This window comes from Myiozetetes cayanensis, unplaced genomic scaffold (assembly GCF_022539395.1).
Source record: "Myiozetetes cayanensis isolate MyiCay16 unplaced genomic scaffold, myiCay2020 scf9, whole genome shotgun sequence".
NCBI classification, from domain to species: Eukaryota; Metazoa; Chordata; class Aves; order Passeriformes; family Tyrannidae; genus Myiozetetes; species Myiozetetes cayanensis.
The window spans coordinates 36963472-36983079 of record NW_026088185.1 but is presented as its reverse complement, the minus strand read 5'-3'; the positions used below and the strand labels follow the sequence as shown (position 1 = coordinate 36983079).

The following is a 19608-nucleotide window of genomic DNA, read 5'->3' as shown; positions in this document are numbered from 1 at the left end:
ATTGTCCAACATGAAACAATTTGTAGCAAATAACCAGGGGTGGGGGGAAACCACGGGAAAGATTCATTAACTACAGGGAAAATTAAAATTCCCTAAATAGAGCTGCAAAAATTCTCTAAATACAGCTCAACTTTTGGGGTTTTTTTTTGGCACCTCATGGAAGATCAGGGCTGGTGAGGACCATTGGATCAGACAGCACCTCACACACCGTGTGCATATTTAAAACATTTATTTATACAAATGTACAGCATTTACAGGAGTTAAAAAAAAAATTAGACATTTCAAAGCAGTGTCACAGAGAGAGAGAGAGAACCTAAAAAATAAATAGGGGGCAGCTCAGCATTGGTGTGGTTTAAAAACCCCCCGAGAGCTCGGTGGGCAGACCAGGACAGGGACCTGCTGGGTGGGCTCAGTTGCTTTAATTTCCTTTTTTTTTTTAAGCTCAGTGTTCAAAATCCAGAATTTGTGGGTGGAGGGAACCCAAAAATGTCTCTGGTTTCCTAAACAGGGAATGGTTTCCCAGTGCCAGAGGGCAGGGAGAGATGGGATATTGGGAAGGAATTCCAGGCTGGCACAGCCCAAGCCTCGAGGCCACCTCAGCTGAATCTTAAACTCTTCCATTTTGCAGGATAAAATAATCATAAATATGTAAATTAACGTCAGAGAAGTCCCAACCCCTCTCTGCCTCATTCTCCCCCAGCCCCTCAGCACCTCCATTCCTTAAATTCCCTAAATCCAGAGGAGGGGACAAGGCTGCAAGGAGGCTGCAGGGTTGATTATTTTTGGGAATCTTCAGAGACAGACAGGTTAAACTTGCATAGAACAGATTGCAACAACCCTCCTTTAATGTTGGAGATCTGTGAGCAAGCCCCAGGACTGAAGGGACACCTGTGTGAGGTCAACCAGCCCCCCCTCAAAAATGGTACTTTTATATTAGAAAATGGAAAATTAACAGTGTTGGAAGGTGACATTTACAGTAGTGTAATATATAAGTATTTTATATATATATATATATACATTTTTTTAATAATAACACACTGATGCTTCCAGCCTTTCCTTCCCCAGAGGAATCACCTGAAGGTCAGTGGGGAGCAAGTGCTGCTCTTGATCCTCCTCCTTTGCTCCCAATAAACCTCCCAGGAACACAAATCCAAAGGCCACAAAACCCAGGACATCCCTTTGCACACCCAGATCTGCAGATTCCTCATTTTTCAGGGTATCCCACACATGGATTCGACTCATTGGGACTCTCCAGGAACCCCTGAGACAGCCTTTGGATTCCAGCTTTTGCTTTCCTTCATCTGCATTTCACTGTAACTCCCCCTGAAAAAAAGCACTTCAGAGCGAAAAACACACTGGAACTTGAGCTCAAGTTACCTTGGAGCCTGAGCAGCAAAAAATTAGCTCATGAAAGAACAATTTATGGCTCTAATGGTGTGAAAAAATTAATTATAAAACAGTTTGGTTTAACTTTAAGCAAGTCCATGACAGCCTGCTTTTATTACTGACTTTGCAAACAAAGTTGATTCTTTATATATATATATATATATATATTTCTGATAATTTATATATTACAGGCTTACTGACTTGCAAAACACCCATATTTTTTTTTTTTCCTGGCAATATCAGCATTAAGAATCTTTTCAACACTTTCAGACCTTACTCAACATAGAAAAATAAATATTGCATCCGAGACTTCCAAGCAAAACAAGCAACACAGGGCACCAAAACACAGCTGGAGTAGCCCAGACTTCATGAAATAAAATAACAGAGCTATTCAGGATCGATTTTCTCTCTCTCATACTCTAGGGCTGGGTGCCAAAATGGGACAACATTGTCCTAAAACAGTGTGGAGACGGTGGGTTGGTGACCACCAGCACCCTCAGCGTGGAGATCCACCAGCTCTCCATCCTCCTCACACCTGAGGATTGGGGATCACACACCTCTAACCCCACCAGAACAAGGATTTTTGAGAGTTCTGCTGGTTCAGTTTATGAAATCCAGGGATTTTCTCAGGGGGGGGTGCGTTGGACACCTCGGCAGAAGCACCTTTGGGCAGCGCTGGCTGCTCCAATCTCCTGCTGCTTCCCTGGAGCTCGGCCCTTCCAGCTTGCTGCTTCCTCGCTGCGAATTCCTGCCCTCTCCCCGAGGGTCAGGAGGTGTGGGGACACTGCCTGTGTGGGTGTTATTTGCTGGGGGTTCTCAAGCAGGTTAAGGAGACACCGGAATTAGTGCACAGAGGGACGTGTCCAGTGAGTAAGTGATGACGTGAGCAGGGATGTGGTACTTGGAAAGAACGTTTCTTCACACAGATAAGGCAGACATCAACAAGTGTCAGGCTGGACTCGGTGTCTTAGAGGTCTTTCCCAACCTAAATGGTTCTGTGAAGAGCACTCTGGATTCTGGGAATATTTTCCACGAGTTTCTTTGGAAAAGCAGGGTAGGAACGGGGAGGTTTTGAACCCATCCCCACCCCAGGCTTGGGGAGTCCGTGATGACCAAGAAACCAGGAGGAAAAACCAGCCTTTCAGAGCCAACTCCAGCGCTCCAGCTCCGCAGGGAGAGGTTGGACGTCCATGAGATGTTCCCGCCCGGCTCAGCTGCCCGGCCCGGCCACCTGTGGCATTGTCACCCAGAGCTGGGCCACTGTCACCCACTGCTGGGCCACCAGCGCCAGCCAGAGGCACAGTGTGGTCAGCAGGACACGAGGGGACGGTCTCTGGGCCTTGCTGAGGGGGGACAGGGTGGTGAACACGGCGTCTGTGGAGTTCTTGGGCAGGGGCAGGTTGCAGATGCTGCCTTCGCAGCAGGACGTGCACACCTGGGAGCAACAGGTCACAGCTCGGTTATTTGGGGAAGAAAAACATCAGCAATATAAGAATGGGATATTTTTTAAAGGAGCACAGTGGCCAGACTGATAATTTTCCCCCTTTTTTTCCCCTCCCCCTCCCTTCTTTTTTAATCCACTGGCCATGGAACTGGTCAGATTCTGTCAGACCCCAATTCCCAGTTATTACACTGAATAAAAAGGCAGGTTTTTTCTGCTCTACCTTGTACTCTTCGTGCTTTATGTAGGTGCACCCTGTGGACAGACAGTCCTCCAGTGGCACACAGCGTTTGGTGACAGAAACACTCTCTCCAGTGACTTTCATCATATGTTGGCTAAAGCAGTACCTTGTTCCTAAGAAAAAAAAAAAAAAACATAAAAAAAATGTGCTTATCTGTCAAATTCCTTTTTTTCTGATAGGCTGCAAATAGGAAGAAATAGGGAAGAATTATGGAAAAAAAGAAAATATTCCCAATACCTGTTTAGGTCTGAAGCTTGTTTTCATTTAAGTGAAAATATTTAATATCTAAATATTTTCAATGTACAACATAAATATTTTTAGATAATATATTTTTTATATATATATATATATATGATTTTTTTTTTTCCACGCAGCATCATTAATTCTGTGGAATTATGGTGGGGATACTTTTCCCTATATCCTAAAAACCTGGGCAAGTTGTTCTCCTTGTGCTCCTGCCCAGCCTGGAGAAGATCCTTCTCTTTTATAATCTATAAAATAATGCCAAATTATACCTACAGAAGACTCAGGAGGATTTATGCATTTCTCAGTTTTCCAGGTGTTGGTAAAAGCACCACGGCATGGGCTGTATCCCTGATATTCCCACTGCCCCTTCTGCTTGTCCCCAAGGGGGACCATCCTCTTCCTCCTCCTTTTTTAAGCTATTCCTCCAGTGACATCTGTAAACCAAACCCAAAATTCACAGTAGAATGACTGGCAAATGCTGTGGTTATTCCCAAGCATAAGGAATTGGGATTTATTCCCTGCTTTAGTCATTAAAGAGGAGCTGAAGGTGCTGCTCCCCTTCTTCCTGAAAGGAAGAAAATACACAGGAAACACACCCTGATATATTTACTCTCTAAATTACACATTTCTTCTCATTAATCCATCTTTTTGTGAACGAAACCATCGTTTCCACAGGGGGAAAAAAGAGGACTGTGGTGCATTTCAAGCCCCTATTCCTGCCCAGCCCTGGTTCCCTGTGGGCAAACCCTGCATTCCTCTCATGTTTTAGGCATTCAGCAACATCCCAGTGAGGCTGTGGACTCAACATGTTATTCTTTAGGCAATAAAACCCCCCCAGATTATCTGTCATATCTCTGACCTGCTCTTGACTCAAGTGTGATATCACACAACAGGCTTCACTTATCACCCGAGGACGGAGTTGTTCTGTGGGCTGTTTGCCTTCATTCCCAGGGCTTTTGATGTGCTTTTCCAGCCTCTCCTGCCCTAAAACTCCCAGTTTTCCCCCAAGGAGAGCACCCTCTGTGCCCCAGCTGTGAGCTCTTCCCAGGACTTTGCCTGGAAGGGCCATTCCCAGCCCTTCTGAGCTTTATCATCCCTGCTCTGGCACTGGAGTTTCCCCCAACCAGTCCCAGATGGAACAAAAAAAAGCTTCCAACACCCCATAAGTCTTTTAAGGATCTTTCATCCTTCCTTCCTTCCTTTCCTTTAGAAAATATGGTGCAATCATCTTGGAGATATAGATTTTCCTCCTGCAAGGCTTCACAACAAACCCACAATCGACAATAAAATCCACTCCATTCCAGTTAAAATGAACTTTTACCCTCTTATCCAGGCATTCAAGGATTGAGCCAGGGAACACTGGGAGAGCCCAGAGCAAAGAAGAGGAGAGGAACATCAGGCCCTTCCTGCCCAGGGGAATGGAGGAGGAACTCCAGGCCAATTTTACCATAAAAATAACAAGAGAAATTCAGAGCAATCAGAATCAAACATTGCAGCATGAAAGTTGATGTTCCTAAGTAATGGGGATGCTCTGGGCACACCAAAGCACAGTTTTGCTCCCCTTTAAACCACCATTTTTCACTGATTTCACTTTCCAGGTCAGAATTAGGTTTGATCAAGTCATTCCTGCTGGTTGTTTCTAAAGGCAGACCCTGGAGTCACCCCCTTCTCCTTGCACAGAGACACCTAAACACACCCCCTTCTCCTGTCAAAACAGGATTTTGGGAATATTTGTCTCATCCCATGCCAGGCAGCCTGAGCTCTTTTATTGGTGTTGTTGCTGTGCTGATTTCAGCTCAAAGGAAACCAATTGTGGGACAGATAACGTGCTGCAAACACATCTGTGTCCCCACAGGGCAGGTCAGAGCCTCCCTCCTTCCAAAGTAAATATTTTCTGAGGCCTCTTGTCCCAAAACAGACCAGACCCAACTAAAGGAGCATCATAGGTGGATAAAATCTTAATGTCTTGGGAGTGTCTCAAAGGAGTGGGAAGGAAGGGGAGATCTGGGGATCTCACCACTACCTGGGTGTGATATTTGAGTGCCTGTATCCCATGGGTTTTTCTGAGCTGTTCCAAAATTCAGACACCAAGGGGAGTTATGAGATCAAACCACTGAAAATATCAAAATTCCAGCTGCCCCAAGCGTGGGCTCGTGCCCAAGGGGAGGGAAGTGAACACAGCCAGAACCAGTCCTGTACTCCCCAGAAAGTGAAACACAACCCTTAAAAACACAGCCCTGGGAGGGTGGGGAGCTGGCACAGCTTGCCCAGAGAAGCTGTGGCTGCCCCTGGATCCCTGGAAGTGCCCAAGGCCAGGCTGGACTGAACTCTGAGCAACCTCCTCCAGTAGAAAGTGTCCCTGATTGGAACAAGACGGGCTTTAAGTCCTTTTGAACCCGAACCATTCTGTGATTCCAAGGCTCCATAAAATAAACACCACCCTGGTTTAATCCCCAGCTGAACCAGAGGAGTGCAGGGAATAGATGAAAGTCCTAAACTTCACCCAGCACAGAGACAGAAAAGCTTAAGGGATTACTCCTATCGCTTCCACATCTCCCTTTGCTGGGGAGACTTGACAGGCAGGAGCAGAACCACCAGATCTGGGAGCACAGGGGGCTCAGAGCGGCCCGTGGCAGGGACAGGGAGCAGCAGTGGGAAGGTGGGTTTAATTAACCGCTAATTAACGTTACCTCTGGGACAGTAGACGTCCGGAGCCCAGCGGTTGCACTCGTAATTATCAGCAGCCCTCTCGCAGGTGAAACACTTAAATCCCCGAGGGTATGGCGTGGCTGGAAGGAGTGGATAAAACATGGAGTTAAAGTGCTAATCTGCTTCCATGGGGCTTTCCACGGGCACACAGCAACAGTTGTTCTCTTTGGATCTATTTTTCTACAAATACACCCCTGTGAGCATCGGTGGGTTGGGCCTGAGTCAGAAAACCCCATCACCTGCAGAGTGCAGGGGCACTTTTGGGGACACATGGACTCGTTTCAGACCTGGTTTTACCCAGCAGGAGTGCCCACTGCTGACTTCAAAGGGAGTTAATGTGAGCAAGGGATATTTATTCCCCTGGAATCAGAGCTCACGTCCAGCACTGCTGCTGTGTCGGTGCTGATAACAAAATATCAGGTGGATTAAAGTACCCTGGAAATTGTCCCACCGAGGAAAAGAGCTGCTCCTGTTGAAGGCTGATGTTCCCAAAGGGAAGAAAAAGCACTGTGCTGACCCTCCAGCTTTCTCCAGCAGCCTCTGTCCTAATTTATCTTGCCAAACAAAGAGCATGATTCCTTAAGTGCTCTCCTGGCAGCAATTCTGGAACACCTCCAGAGCTTCTCCAAGGTGCTGCCACCTTCTCAGATGCCAAGTGGTGAACAGGTCATGTTTATCTTCGTGGGGTGAAGTAAACTGAACCTTCACAGCCCAATGGATCACATCTTAACCCTCCCTCCTCTTCCTCTCTTTCCCTTGGGAAGCTCTCGGCTCGGTCCCTGTTTGTGTATGAGTCCCCTGGGAGCATCTCTGGTGGGGCTGGTGCTGCCCTCAAGGAACAACTTGGGGTGGGACAACACACCAGCACAGACCAAATCCATCCCTCTCAGCCTGGACTGCTGGTTAGGGTGTAAACCAGGAGTTTCCTCCTGCTTGTGCAGAATATAAGTTTTCCAGCCAAATGCTCACTCGGTGGTGAGTTTCCTCTGGGAAGAGACAGCAGGAAGAGCTCCACAAGCCCCCTCTTCTCATGGGATTCGATAGGTTTGTGTCTGATAAAGTGAACAGACTAGGGAGAGTCCAGGGAAGATCTGAAGGTGTGGCTCTCAGCTGTGCCCTAACACGTGTTTGCCCTCATCCTTGCCCCCCCCTGGCCCCCCAGAGGTGACTCACTGGAGGGGTGGAGGTAGACGATGTCCTTGCGGGTGAAGTCGCGGCCGTGGGCGCTGAGCAGGCCGAGCAGCAGCAGCAGCAGCAGCAGCAGCCAGGCCGGCGCGGGCGGCGGGGCCATGGCCGGGCGAGGACGTGCTCATGGGCGGCCAGAACACCTCCCCTGGGCAGGAGCAGAGAGCAGGGTGAGCACGGCAAAGCCACCACGAGCAGGGCAACACAACCTCAGCAAAGGCACAACCACACGGTCACAGAATCCCAGAATCTGCTGAGCTGGAAGGGATGCACAAGGACCATCCAGTCCAACCCTGCCCAGAACCATCCCCAAGGGTCACCCCCTGTGCCCCAGAGCATCATCCAAACCCTCCTGCAGCTCTGGCAGCCTTGGGGCTGTGCCCACTGCCCTGGGGAGCCTGTTCAGTGCCAACCACCCTCTGGGGGAAGAACCTTTCCCTGAGATCCACCCTGAGCCTGCCCTGGCACAGCTCCAGCCATTCCCTGGGGGCTGTCCCTGTCACCCAGAGCAGAGCTCAGTCCTGCCCCTCCTCTGCCCCTCTTGAGGAAGCTGGAACTGCAGGGAGGTCTCCCCTCAGTCTCCTCTTCTCCAGCTGAACACACCAAGTGCCCTCAGTGTCCTCACACGGCTTCAAATCAAGGCCCTTCCCCATCCTCACTGCCCTCCTTTGGATGTTCCCCTGAGCCTTCCACTGCCCTCCCATGGGCCAGGCAGCAGTGTTCATAAGTTACACACAATTCATTTAAATTAATTAAATGAATCAAATTAAAATAAAGAAATAAAGATTAGTTAGGTTACGTGAACAAATTACAAATTATTAAAAAATTATTTGGCATCGACATCCCTGGCACCGCCTGGGAAAAGGATGTGGACAAACCCTCTCCTGGCTGGAGAGCTGCAAATAGGAGCCAAGGACAAGGGTGGTCGACTTTGCCACTGTTTACACCTTAAACAGTCAGAGACTGGTTGGCAAAAACCTCAGTAGGATGTTGATAAAGTCAAGAGAGACTTGCTGTGACAGGATTTAACAGATGTTAGAGAGCAACAGAAAATTGCAGGATTAGACCAGGAAGAGAGGAAACAGAGTAGGTGGAGATCCATTGGGATATCTGGGAGAGTAGTGGTGGGTCCCACAGCCACATTCCAAGCCAGCTGCAGCCCAGGCTCACACCCTTCCCCAGTGCCCAAACCAGGAGCTCCTCATCACTGCCCACACATCTCAGGGAAGCTGAGCAGCTCCAGCTACTCCAGGTGGGCTCTGCCTTCACCTGGCTGCTGCTAATAACACAAAGTGTCCACTGCTTCCTCCTCATCCGTGCTCCAAAGGGTCCTATTCCCTCTGTGATGCTGTTGACCAACAATGTAACATTTTTTCCCACATTCCTGACTGCTGGGAACTAATTTAAGTGGAAACAATGACCCACCATGGTACCACCAGTGAAACCACCCCCAAACCAGCTTTCAGGAGCATCCCAATCCCTGCATCCAAGCTGTGGGGAGCCATCCAGGAGCAGACAACACTAATGCAACATTAAATACCCAGCTCATATTATTATAAATCCCTGGAAATTAGGAAAGTGCCTCAAAAACCGAACGGGACAGGAAAATCCCAAGAGGATTTGGCTGCCAAGCCAGGCAGGAGCCACTGGTTTCCCCTGGAATCCATCCATAATACACAGGGTTGGGATTTTTCTTCCCACCCAGGCTGACCCAGGTATTTCCTCAGCACCTTTGAATATGCGCTAACTCTCATTTAACAAATATTTTTTGTTGGTTGTTTTTCCAGGAAAGATGTGCCAGGGGTGGGGACCTTCCACCTCTGCCTCCCAATGTTTGTGTCACAGCAGAGACCACACAGGCCCAGCAGCACAGAGGCCACCAGGGAGGGTTGTCACTGTCCTTGCTCTGGTGTGCAAACAGCTCTTTTATTAAAAAACACGGTGAAATCCATAAAAATAGCAAGGGGAGCAGATAAAGCACAACGTGGTGCATCAAACCTTGTTGGTTTAACCTTCTCAGAGAAGGAAATGCCAGTTTTCCCTGGGTTTACTCCACAGATGCCTATCAGCCAGGGGAAAATGAAAGCCTGATTGGAAGCAGACAGGAAGTAAAACAAACCTCTCCCAGCCCTGTGGAAGATGAAAGAAACGGGTCCAGCAGCTCCACGTGGGGTCTGGAGGGAAAGCTCACAGCAAAGCCACTTGGAGCACACCTTGGGGTGAGGGAGCTCATGGATTTGGGATTGAATTGTCCTGAATTTTTGAGTTCCTCTCCATCAGCCACACACAAATCAGCCTCTCTGCTCGTAGCTCAACCAGAGCCACTCAACCCAACACGTGGAATTTGCTTCACATTCACACCCTTAAGATAACAAAGGTTTGGAGGAGACAGGGATTTTTGGATTTTTTTTTTTTTTTATCCCAAACAACACAAGGCAGATTTTACAAGCCCCCACTATTCATTTCCAGACATCAGCAGCTTGCAGTGAAAAACGTGGGTTCGCAGCTGCAACCCCTGAGCTACAGACCGAAAAAAACTGGGATTCACATCCCAGAGAGAGGAGTTCCTTCACATCCCAAAGAGAGGAGCTCATCCCAGCTCAGTGCTAATCAGCAAACCAGTGATTAACACATGCTATCAACATAAAGGACAAACAGAGCCCCACAACCATTAAGGCTAGGAAAAGACCTCCAAGATCATCGAGTCCAACCGTTATATTTTAACCAATATTTTAAGTTCAAACACAACGAGGTGAAAATAGCGGCGTGAACTCCTCCCAAGTGCGACAAGACGAGAATTTGTTGGGTTTGCTCATCCCCAACCACAAAAAGCTTTTGTCTTTGCAGAGCTGATCAAAGCCTTCCAGTCGAGGACGCCGGTTTTGCCTCTCTTGCACCCGCTCCCTTCTGTGGGACCGGCTGCTGATTCAGCCCATCTCCAAACCCTGTCAGCACTTGCCTACTCATCAGATTCACAGGACAAGTGGCTGTTAGTCCTGCCTGAAAGGGTGGCAGAAATCCCCCAGCTGCTCTCTAAAAATACTGGGTGCCTCTCGTAATTGCAAAGAGCTTAATTGCTGACACCGCTTCTAATGAGAGAGAACCGTGAATGAATCCGGAGAATTCGCTTCCCATCTCTATTTTATGTGTCTGGAACATTTAATTACAGGCAGAGGATTCAAGTTGAAAACTCTCTGGGTTACAAAATGATCCAGGGCAAAGCCAGCAGGGCCAATATTTTGAATTATGGCACTCAGTGAAGTGGAAAGTCCTTGGTGACAAAACACCTCCCCCCCTGCTCATTCCATACACACACAGGTAGCATGAAAATAGGCATTTCTGTTTAACTACTGTCAGAAACCCAAATACTCAATATTTCATGGATATTTTGAGCATAGACACATGGGTTCACATAGTTCTCTCTTTCGTGGGGGGTGAAACACAGCTATAAACATGTGACATCTACCTGAGAAAACGTTCATTGACTGTTTAAGCCAATAACGACATTTCACAGAGAGTGGAACAGCAGGAATATTTTTAATACAAATAAATATAAACCCCCAAAAGTAATCAATAAATACTGTTCAGCACACTCATCCTCCCTGGTTTTTTTCCACCCATGTATAAAAATAAAATCTAATTGCTTTTAAAGGAATAGATAATATATATGGATATAGATAAATGTATATACAGATAGATAGATGTAAGTGTGTATGTACATATGTAAGGATGCACTGTCTTAAAACCTGAAGACATCTGACCAAAAATAATGGGTTTAATTCCCAAAATGATATTTTCCTGCAATTCAGGATTCTCCTCAGGAAGCTTCCAAGCCCTAAGAAGCCTCACCAAGGGCACGATGACATTTTCTTCTGCCCCCTTTTAGTTCACGACCCTTCCCCAAAAGTGCCAAACTTCACAGAAAACTACTTTTTCAAGGAATTACCGGTGCTGGATCAGCAGAGCCTCTCCAGGGCACGGATTTTTTCCTTCTGAATTAATCCCAGCTCCTTTCCCAGCCTCACAGAACCTGCTCTGAACCCGCCACGGGGCTGCAGCTTCGGGGCCACATCACATGGCATTTAGATCATACGGCCTGTCTGTGAAAGGTCCTGGGCGCTGACACAGAAATCCCTGTTCAACTCCAGCTTTTCCAGCTTCCCCAGCACCTCTCAGTCGGAAAGGCATCCCCACGCCGGGATTACTCCCTTCCTGCCCTTTGCCCCGACACGGAGCTCTGGAAATGAACCGCTGAGGGCCCCCGAGCAGAGCCCGGTTGCCCATTTGTCAGGTCTCATTAGGGAGGTGACATCTCGTGCTCGTTGTCACCAGCGCTGGGACAATGGAAGGGCCCCGTCCCGCAAGGAGGGCCGGGGAGCCCTCGGAGCGGATGTCAGACTTCCAGGCTGGGGGAGAAGTGTTGATGGAGGAGACAGTTATTTTTAAGGATGTGTTTGTCCCCCCTGTCCCTCTCACAAGCTCGGCAGATGCCTCCTAACTGACCGTGACTGAAGCCCAGGAGCTGGACCACCACTGAGCCAGCTGCAAGTTTGAGGGAAATACACCATTTCTGGGGGGAAAAAAAAGTAAAAAATAAAAAGTCAGACACCAAATTTTCCCATATAAACACTTGGACAAAGCCAGGCATGAAGGAATTCCCAGTTCATGGGCATTTTTATGGTTCTCTCCCTGAAAGCACAGCACAGGTTGCGGTGGGCAGCGTCCCTCCACCTCCCTGCCGTGGGAGATGGAGCATTTCTCTGCTCTCCCTGGGCATCTAATGCTGTAGGAGGTTGATGATCCTGCTGAAATCTCACTTCAACCTTCCTCCTACATCTCCTTCTTGCTGTCTAGGCCACCCTCCAAGTACCTATGAGCTTCCTACCTCATTCCATCTCGCCATTTTCGCTTATGGAAGAGCCTCCACCTCCGAACGCCCCAAAGCAACGCTTCCCTCGGCTAAACAAACCAGCAGGAGCAAGTAAAAGCTCCCTCCCAGTGGAACTCATCAGCCCTAAAGCAGCAGGCACAGCACATCCGAGCAGCAACATCTGTGAGAAACTGCAGAGACCTCGGCACGAGTAATTTGCTCTCGCGAATTCCTCTGTGTGGGGTCAGCTGGGCCATCCCTGAGCGGCGTTAGGATGGGCATTCACCAGGGAGAAATGGAGTCCTGGGAGCTACAAGCAGCCTGGCAAGGGCTGGAAGATCTGCTCCTGGAGGATGCAGGGTCTGCCCAACAGGGATTCCTCCTCATGCCCAACCCCAGCGGGACTTTCCCAAGTAACACCAGAATTCACTCAGCAGGTTTCGCTCCCGGTTCACCCAAAGCTGCAGGGTTGGAGTTTCCACGACTGAATCAAGGATGTTTGTTTTGGATTCATCTGCATCTCTCCATGACTGAATCAACGATGTTTGGATTCATCTGCACCTCTCCACGGCTTTGGAATCCAAGCCCAGCTCTCTGCCCGTGTTGTGTCATCACTGTCCACTGACAAATCGGAATGGCAATGGAACATCTCCCATCTGCCGGCTGTGGATCCCAGACAACAACAATCCCAGAGGCTACTTGCAGCTTCTCCAGCTCTAATCGTAGCTTTCCCTGTTCTCCTCTATCCCACTTATCCTTTTTCCTACTTTTTTTTAAATTTTTGCCTGTTCTGTTCATTTTCTTGGTCCCCACTCCCCACATCAGAAAGGTTCTGAACAAAAACTGGAATTCCTATTATTGCCTTCAACTCCAGCTTCTTTCCACGTGTCACTTAAGAGGCTTTTCCTTGCACTTTTTACCCTGGGAACGGTGCAACGTGTCTCCTGAGACCCTGGGACACAGGGAAGCACATCCAGCTCAGATCCAAGGAACCTCTCGCGAGGGGCTGCGCTGCCTCTCCTCAATTACAGCAAGCAAGAGTAATTAAACACTCAAACACAATTAGCGCCCAAATTACTCCCGGGAATCTAATCGCCTTGCTGCTAATTACCCAGCCTGGAGTTCATTGAGCTAAAAGCCCACGTCCTGGGCAAGTGAAGGGGGGGACAATATGTTCCCTCGGATGCAATTTAATCTTGGAATCACATCCTGGTAAAGATTATTTTCCCCGGCAGCACGTGGCTTCTGTTTCCAACCTGAAATGCTTCTCTTTCCAACCTGAAATGCTTCTCTTTCCAACCTGAATTGCTTCTCTTTTCAGCAGTAAAAACTCCTTTTCTTAGGTCTTGTACAAACCTCTCATCTTTTCTACAAGTTGGGGTAAAATGTCACCTCTGTTCACGTGTCCTCGGGATAGTTGGGCTTCAGATAAACACAGAGGGGAGGTGGAACAGAGATGTTTCACCTGAGTAGTTCAGATAATTCACATTTGGCATAAATTAAGGGAAAAATTGACTTAAAAATCAGCGAGGGCATGATGTTTGTATGAGAAAATATAATTTCTGCAAATTAATTGTCCAGCTGAGGAGATATTCCAAGTTAGGCATAATTCACTCCCATTTTACCCCATAAATTACACACAGTGGTGCAGGCACACCATTAATTTTACTTTTAAATTACACAGAATATTCAAACCCCTGACCATAAACACTTCTGAATCCCAAGAAAGGTGGAGGTGGATGATCTAAGAAATCATTTCAAGACCTATCCCCCAGGATTTCACACGGTATCTCATAGAGGCAGCAGGGGTAGCAATCCCTGAACTCAGCGGGGCGTGGAAGATCGGGATTTGGCTCAGGTTGGGAATTTTGGAAGGCAGGAACCACCCCTCTTGTGTCCCACAGCACATGGAGTGACCTCAGCGCACGGGGAGCCCCCAGACAGCCCGGCTCCATCAGCCACAGGAGCAGGAAACCACGCATGAGCACAGAAATCCAGGGATTTCCCTGCTAACAAGAAGCCAAAGGCCCCAATCATTGAGTTCCACTGGAGAAGGCAGAGGGTTTAAATTATTTCCTAAACAAACATTTAAATTCACAGGGGCAACTGAAAGGGTTCCTCTTCCCGAGGCAGGGATGTGGATCCCACAGTGCCTACAGCTCCTTTCTGCTCCCAAGGAAAAATCCTGGAGCAAAGGAGGGAGGGGAACAGCCAGGGCAGGATATTTCAGGACAGGGAGGCTGTGACTGCTGGTCCAGGGGTGGTGATGCTCTCCTAGGGAAAAGTAAAATGAGGTCCAGGATCCTGAGCATTGAGGTAAATTTTGGTGAAGCTCAGTTGGGATCATCCCAGACCATCTTTCCTACTTTCTTTTAAACCAAGAAGCAAGAGCATTCCAATAATTAGGAAAAAGGGAAAGAATTGCAGTGTGTTACCAAATAAAACAAAGAGATGCCAAAGAGAAGTGAAATCAAAGAAAACAGGAGAACATGTCTATGATCAGAGGGCTGGAAAATGATCTAATCTGCAACCAAGACATGAGACTTGTCAAGAAAACACTTTTCCAGTCTATGTTCCACTTGGCACATACCTATAAACTGCATTTTGAGAGGAATGAGACGATCCTGCTGAGCTTTTAAGGATGTATTTTTATGACCTCTAGAAAACTGGGACAACCTTGAGACCAGGAGGATCTTCAGCACAAACTCAGTATTTTTAAGGGCTCAAAGGAACAACTGCTGAGTCTGAGGTCATCCTGGGTAAACTCACAGAGCAGTTTATTTGTGCTACGGAAAGAAGTATTTTCAGCAGTAAAAAACGGCACGGGAGGGTCGTAGGATGTTGTGGAAAATAGGTCTCCCAACAAACCTGTTGTTTTCCAAGGGGCAGGACTCCAGCTCTGGCTGTGAGAGGAGACTGTTACACAGAATAATTGGGGAGAGACCAAAGCGCAGCCCCAAAGCACCGAACCCTCGTGATCACAAAAACGTTGAGTTCTACCCAATTAACCAGGCATGAAAACCCAGCTTAGTGACATCTCCAAATCTAATTGGTGACAAGGGCACGTCCAAAGGAAAACACTCATTTTTTTTCCTGCAGATCTACGTTGAACACTTTGGTACCAGGAATATTGATAAGAAACTTCTTGACGAGAGGCCGGCGAGGACGTGAAAGGCCGGGCTTGTGCGTCCTGCGCCAAACTGTGCTTTAATAAAACCACACATCAATCTGCACCATTGTGCCCTCGCTCTTCCTGATGCCTCTCCCCCCCTCCCCTCCACCAGCTCTCCAGAGGGATTTGTGACAGTTCTGCTGGGACATCACCCCACACATTTGACATGCTAGATTAGGCAGCGAGTCACAAACCGCTCGGCGTCCACCCGCGGCCAGCTTTGTGCGAGCGCAGACATCGGCCCTGCCAACGTCAGCTTGTGGAAATGAGATTTTCTTGCAGTGAACCGATTCAAAATTTGAGCTATTCCCCCTCCTGTTGAAGAGTGTTTTGCCACCAAAGCCAACATTAAATTGATTGGGCTGTTATTATGGGCAAGATATGAATGAGTTTCCTCGTTTGGCCCATTCCCATCGCAATGCCGTGGGTTTTTCCCCCCCAAACAATTTAACATTTGCATGGAGCAGTTAATGAACACCAGGTGGTTTGTTTTCCAGCCCTGGCCACGCCGAGATGAGGCTGCAGAAGGGCTCTGTTCCCCCGGCAGTTCACCCAGAGTTCATCCTATTTTTCCTTTCCCGGCCCGCACGTGAATTCCCATTGGCAAAAGGCATCAAAAACCCAGGGAGAGGACATGGAGGAGGACAACACTTCTGCTTTTGCTCCTTCCCAAAGGGCACATCTCCAACCAGGCTGGAGAAGACACCACAGAGATGCCAGCATTGGCCCCTGGGGAAATAACTGGGAATTGGGAATGGACTGACCATTCCCAGCTCTTCCCTTTCGGCACCTGCTTAAAATTTAATGACCAGCCACCCAACCCTGGAACAACCACCCGACCCTGGCACAACCACCCACTGGATAAGTACCTCAATCTCATTTTTCTCTTGATAGAATAAAGTAGTTTGTGTTTGTCTGTGCCCCCATGGAGCCCAGTCAGAGGTGGCTCCCAAACCCAGTTTTCTACATCAAAATAAATCAGACTTTCTCTTGCCCTATTTGATTATTTCTACTGCCACCCTTTGCTCCTGTAACGCACTTTGTCATAAATCTCTCTGCAGAAATTGCCATAATTTGTTGAATTAAAACAGCAAAATTCATCTGATTTCATATTTTCTATCCTGTGGTACCAAAATTTAAGTCCTTTCCTCAGAAAGCTTTACTCAAATGGATTCCACTGCTGCCCCTCTGACTTCAGTGCATATTTTATGTGGTACAAACAGTCAAAAAGCTCAGTATCATTAAATAAACCCAAACGAGAACTGACCAATTAGTGCTCTTTCATCTGTCTGGTTAATCCATGGAGTAAACAACTCTGCAATTCATTAAGATTTTCATTAGTTTTTTCCAGAAAAACAAACTCCAGCATAACCCAAAACAAACAAGGCTCCCTCTGCTCCAGAAGGTTTTTCCAGTGTTATTTGAATTCAATGGCCAGTTAATTGCCACTTGTCCTCCCAGAAAAAGCCACTTAATTCCTTTGTTTTTCCAACTTGTTGGGGGAAAAAAAGGTCTAATTAAAAGAAAATTATCATCTCCACCGTGATGGGAAGCTGTAAAACACCATCCTCACTTCGGTCACTGCTCCTGGGGTGGTTTCAAGCTTCCAGCTGATGGATCTCAGTGGATATTCCTGAGGTGGAGACCTCACTCTGCTCCCTGGTTTTTATCCATCCATCCATATCCTGGGAAGTTGAGCTGCACATAAAGGTGCTTTCCTCCAGGAAATTTTCCTACAGAAAATTCTTCCCCTTGAGCAGAAAGTCACCCCCCTCTTGTTGATGCCGTTACAATTTGCAGATGGACAAAGTGCTCACCCTGCACTGAGTAACTGAATTAATTCTAATTTTAATTCACCTCTCTGAAGCCAAAATGAACAACTTGGCTGTTCCATCTTCAGTGAGTTAACTGCAGATAGAAAACTCCAGGAATAAAATGCAAATGTATTCCTTCCCTCCCAGCATCAGTTCCCTTGTGTGTCTGATTTTCCATTCATTTTTCACACAAACTCTGCACCCTCCCTACATTTCACCTGTGGTAAATCAACCCCTCCTCGATTTTACTGAGTAGATATCACATGAACAAGGGTATGGGCATGACACAATACTGTAATTAAAATTATGCTGTTATATTCCACAGTTAGAAAGGAAAACATTCCCATGATCACTCACTGCCATCAAGCTGATGCATAAATTTACGTGCTCATGTTTAAGAGCAGTAAATAGATGATCAAATAAGTATTTATTTAACAAATAAAATAAATGAAGGTGCTGAACAGGGGTGAACATTTGCACTGGAATCAGTACAAGCACAAATCCAGGCTCTCATCCTCCTGGATTTCTCCCCAAAACAAGCCCAGTCATTTGTAAGGAATATCAGAAAAGGAATTTTTGTTGTTGTTTGGTTTTGTTTTAGTTCTGTGGTTTTGTTTGTTCTTTTTTTCCTTGCAATTGTTACTTTAACCCACCAGAAATAATTCCCTGGAGCTCATCCCTTGTTTGCTGTGCCTGTTCATGGTGAGCTGCAAACTACAACAGTGCCCAAGGAGAGAAAAAAAGTGAATCTCCCTGAACTGTGGTGTCTGCCTAAGTGATATTTTTCCAAAATAACAAACTTTTATTCATACCTTCATTTTGTCTCGTGGCAGAAATAATGAGGACATGAATAAAGTGAATAGTTATCCTGAAGAGTTTGCCTCCAATATTCAATATATGAAATATTTCTTCTGTTACTGAACCCACTTTATGTTTCATCCATTCAGCACTGAAAAAACCCCACTGGAATCATGGAATGGTTGGGGTTGGACCTTGAAGCCCACCCAGTGCCACCCCCTGCCGTGGGCAGGGACACCTTCCACTAGCCCAGGGTGCTCCAACCTGGCCTGGGACACCTCCAGGGATCCAGGGGCAGCCACAGCTTCTCTGCCCAACCTGTGCCAGGGCCTGCCCACCCTCCCAGCCAGCAATTCCTTCCCAATCTCCCATCTCTCCCTGCCCTCTGGAAGTGGGAAGCCATTCCCTGTGTCCTGTCCCTCCATGCCTTGTCCCCAGTCCCTCTCCAGCTCTCCTGGAGCCCCTTCATGCACTGGAAGCTCCAAATCTCTCTACACTTCACCCCATAACAGAATAAGGAAAACACAGAAGCTTTTCCTGTCTCGTGAATTAAACCCTAACACCTTCTTGGTTAAAGTTCAAACTCAAAAATCCCCAATGTTTCCCTCCATCCAGGACCATCTGCAGTGGAGGAGGTGTGACCTCTTCAGCCTCGTGCCCCTGCCAGGCCTCACTGGGTCAGGTTCCCACAGGGGGTGGTCAGGCTTTCCACCCCCTCATCCCCCCTCTGCCCTCTCCTGTAACCAGCCCCATACCCTGCTGCCTCCTCCACTTGCCCCAAAACCTTTCCCAACCCCTTCCATCCCCACCTATCCACACCCTGGCATCTCTGCCACCGATCACTTCAACCAGCTGAGATGCTTTAATGCCACGAGTTCACCAGATGGCAAACATTATACGATATTAAACGAAACATTCAGCAACTGGGAGGTCCTGCTGCTCCATCAAACCTCCTGGAGACTCCTCTGCTCCTTCACTTAATCTCTTCATCTGCCCTGCCTCCTGCAGGATCCAAATGCCTCACCATCTTGGCATCAGAGAGTCCACTTTCCCAAGGTACAGAGTGTTTGTGGAGCATCAGCAGCAATTCCAGTGTCTGCCAGCTCAGAGATGTTATCTGCAGCATGGCTGGAGAATACCTCAAAATCATGCTCCGACTCATCAGCCTCCAACACTCACCCACAGAACAGGCAGAGTCTTCAAAATGGGCCCCCCTGATTTAACCAGTTGCTTCATTTTCACCCATGAATCATCTGCAATTCCACAGGCCACGATATGTAACTCTCATTGTGTCCCCACTGCCACTCTCACTGCTGGAAGACGGTGATTTACTGGTTGGCAGGAGATCTGATCTCCCTCTCAGTCCTGCCCCCAGCTGGAGGAGGAATCTGTGTCTGATCTGTGAGAGGTGGATCCAACTGGAAAATCCACAGCTTTTCCTCCACTCATTCCTCTAGAATTCCCCTTTTCTGACAATGATTTCAGTGCTGACAGTAAACACAGACCACTGCAGATAATCACCCTCTGAGGGCACCTCTTCCTCCAGCCTTGGGAAGAAAGAAGCTTCTAGAAAATACACTCCCCAACCAGAGCCACCCCAAACACAACAGAACATTGAAGGCAAAATAAACCCATTTTCTTTAAAACATTTGAACTGAGTGCCCAGTTTTGTTTAAGCACTAGGCCAACATCACTGTATTTCATTATAATTTTTTTTTCTAGCAAAGAACTCCCTGATTCTTGAGA

General features: G+C 47.5%; 1 protein-coding gene across 4 annotated transcripts in view; it reads right to left on the bottom strand.

Moving 5' to 3' along the window:
* Window positions 1-212: 212 nt before the first annotated feature.
* The window catches only part of LYPD6 (LY6/PLAUR domain containing 6), a 43764-nt gene continuing 24368 nt past the window's right edge, over window positions 213-19608 (bottom strand). For all 4 annotated transcript variants that reach the window (XM_050339712.1, XM_050339710.1, XM_050339714.1 and 1 more), the window contains 4 exons: window positions 7197-7356; window positions 6005-6103; window positions 3051-3181; window positions 213-2821 (listed from right to left, as the gene is read on the bottom strand). In XM_050339712.1, coding sequence (XP_050195669.1) covers window positions 2597-2821; window positions 3051-3181; window positions 6005-6103; window positions 7197-7314 — 573 coding nt within the window. In that variant the 5' untranslated portion in view covers window positions 7315-7356 and the 3' untranslated portion in view covers window positions 213-2596. The remainder of the gene's footprint in view (window positions 2822-3050; window positions 3182-6004; window positions 6104-7196; window positions 7357-19608) is intronic.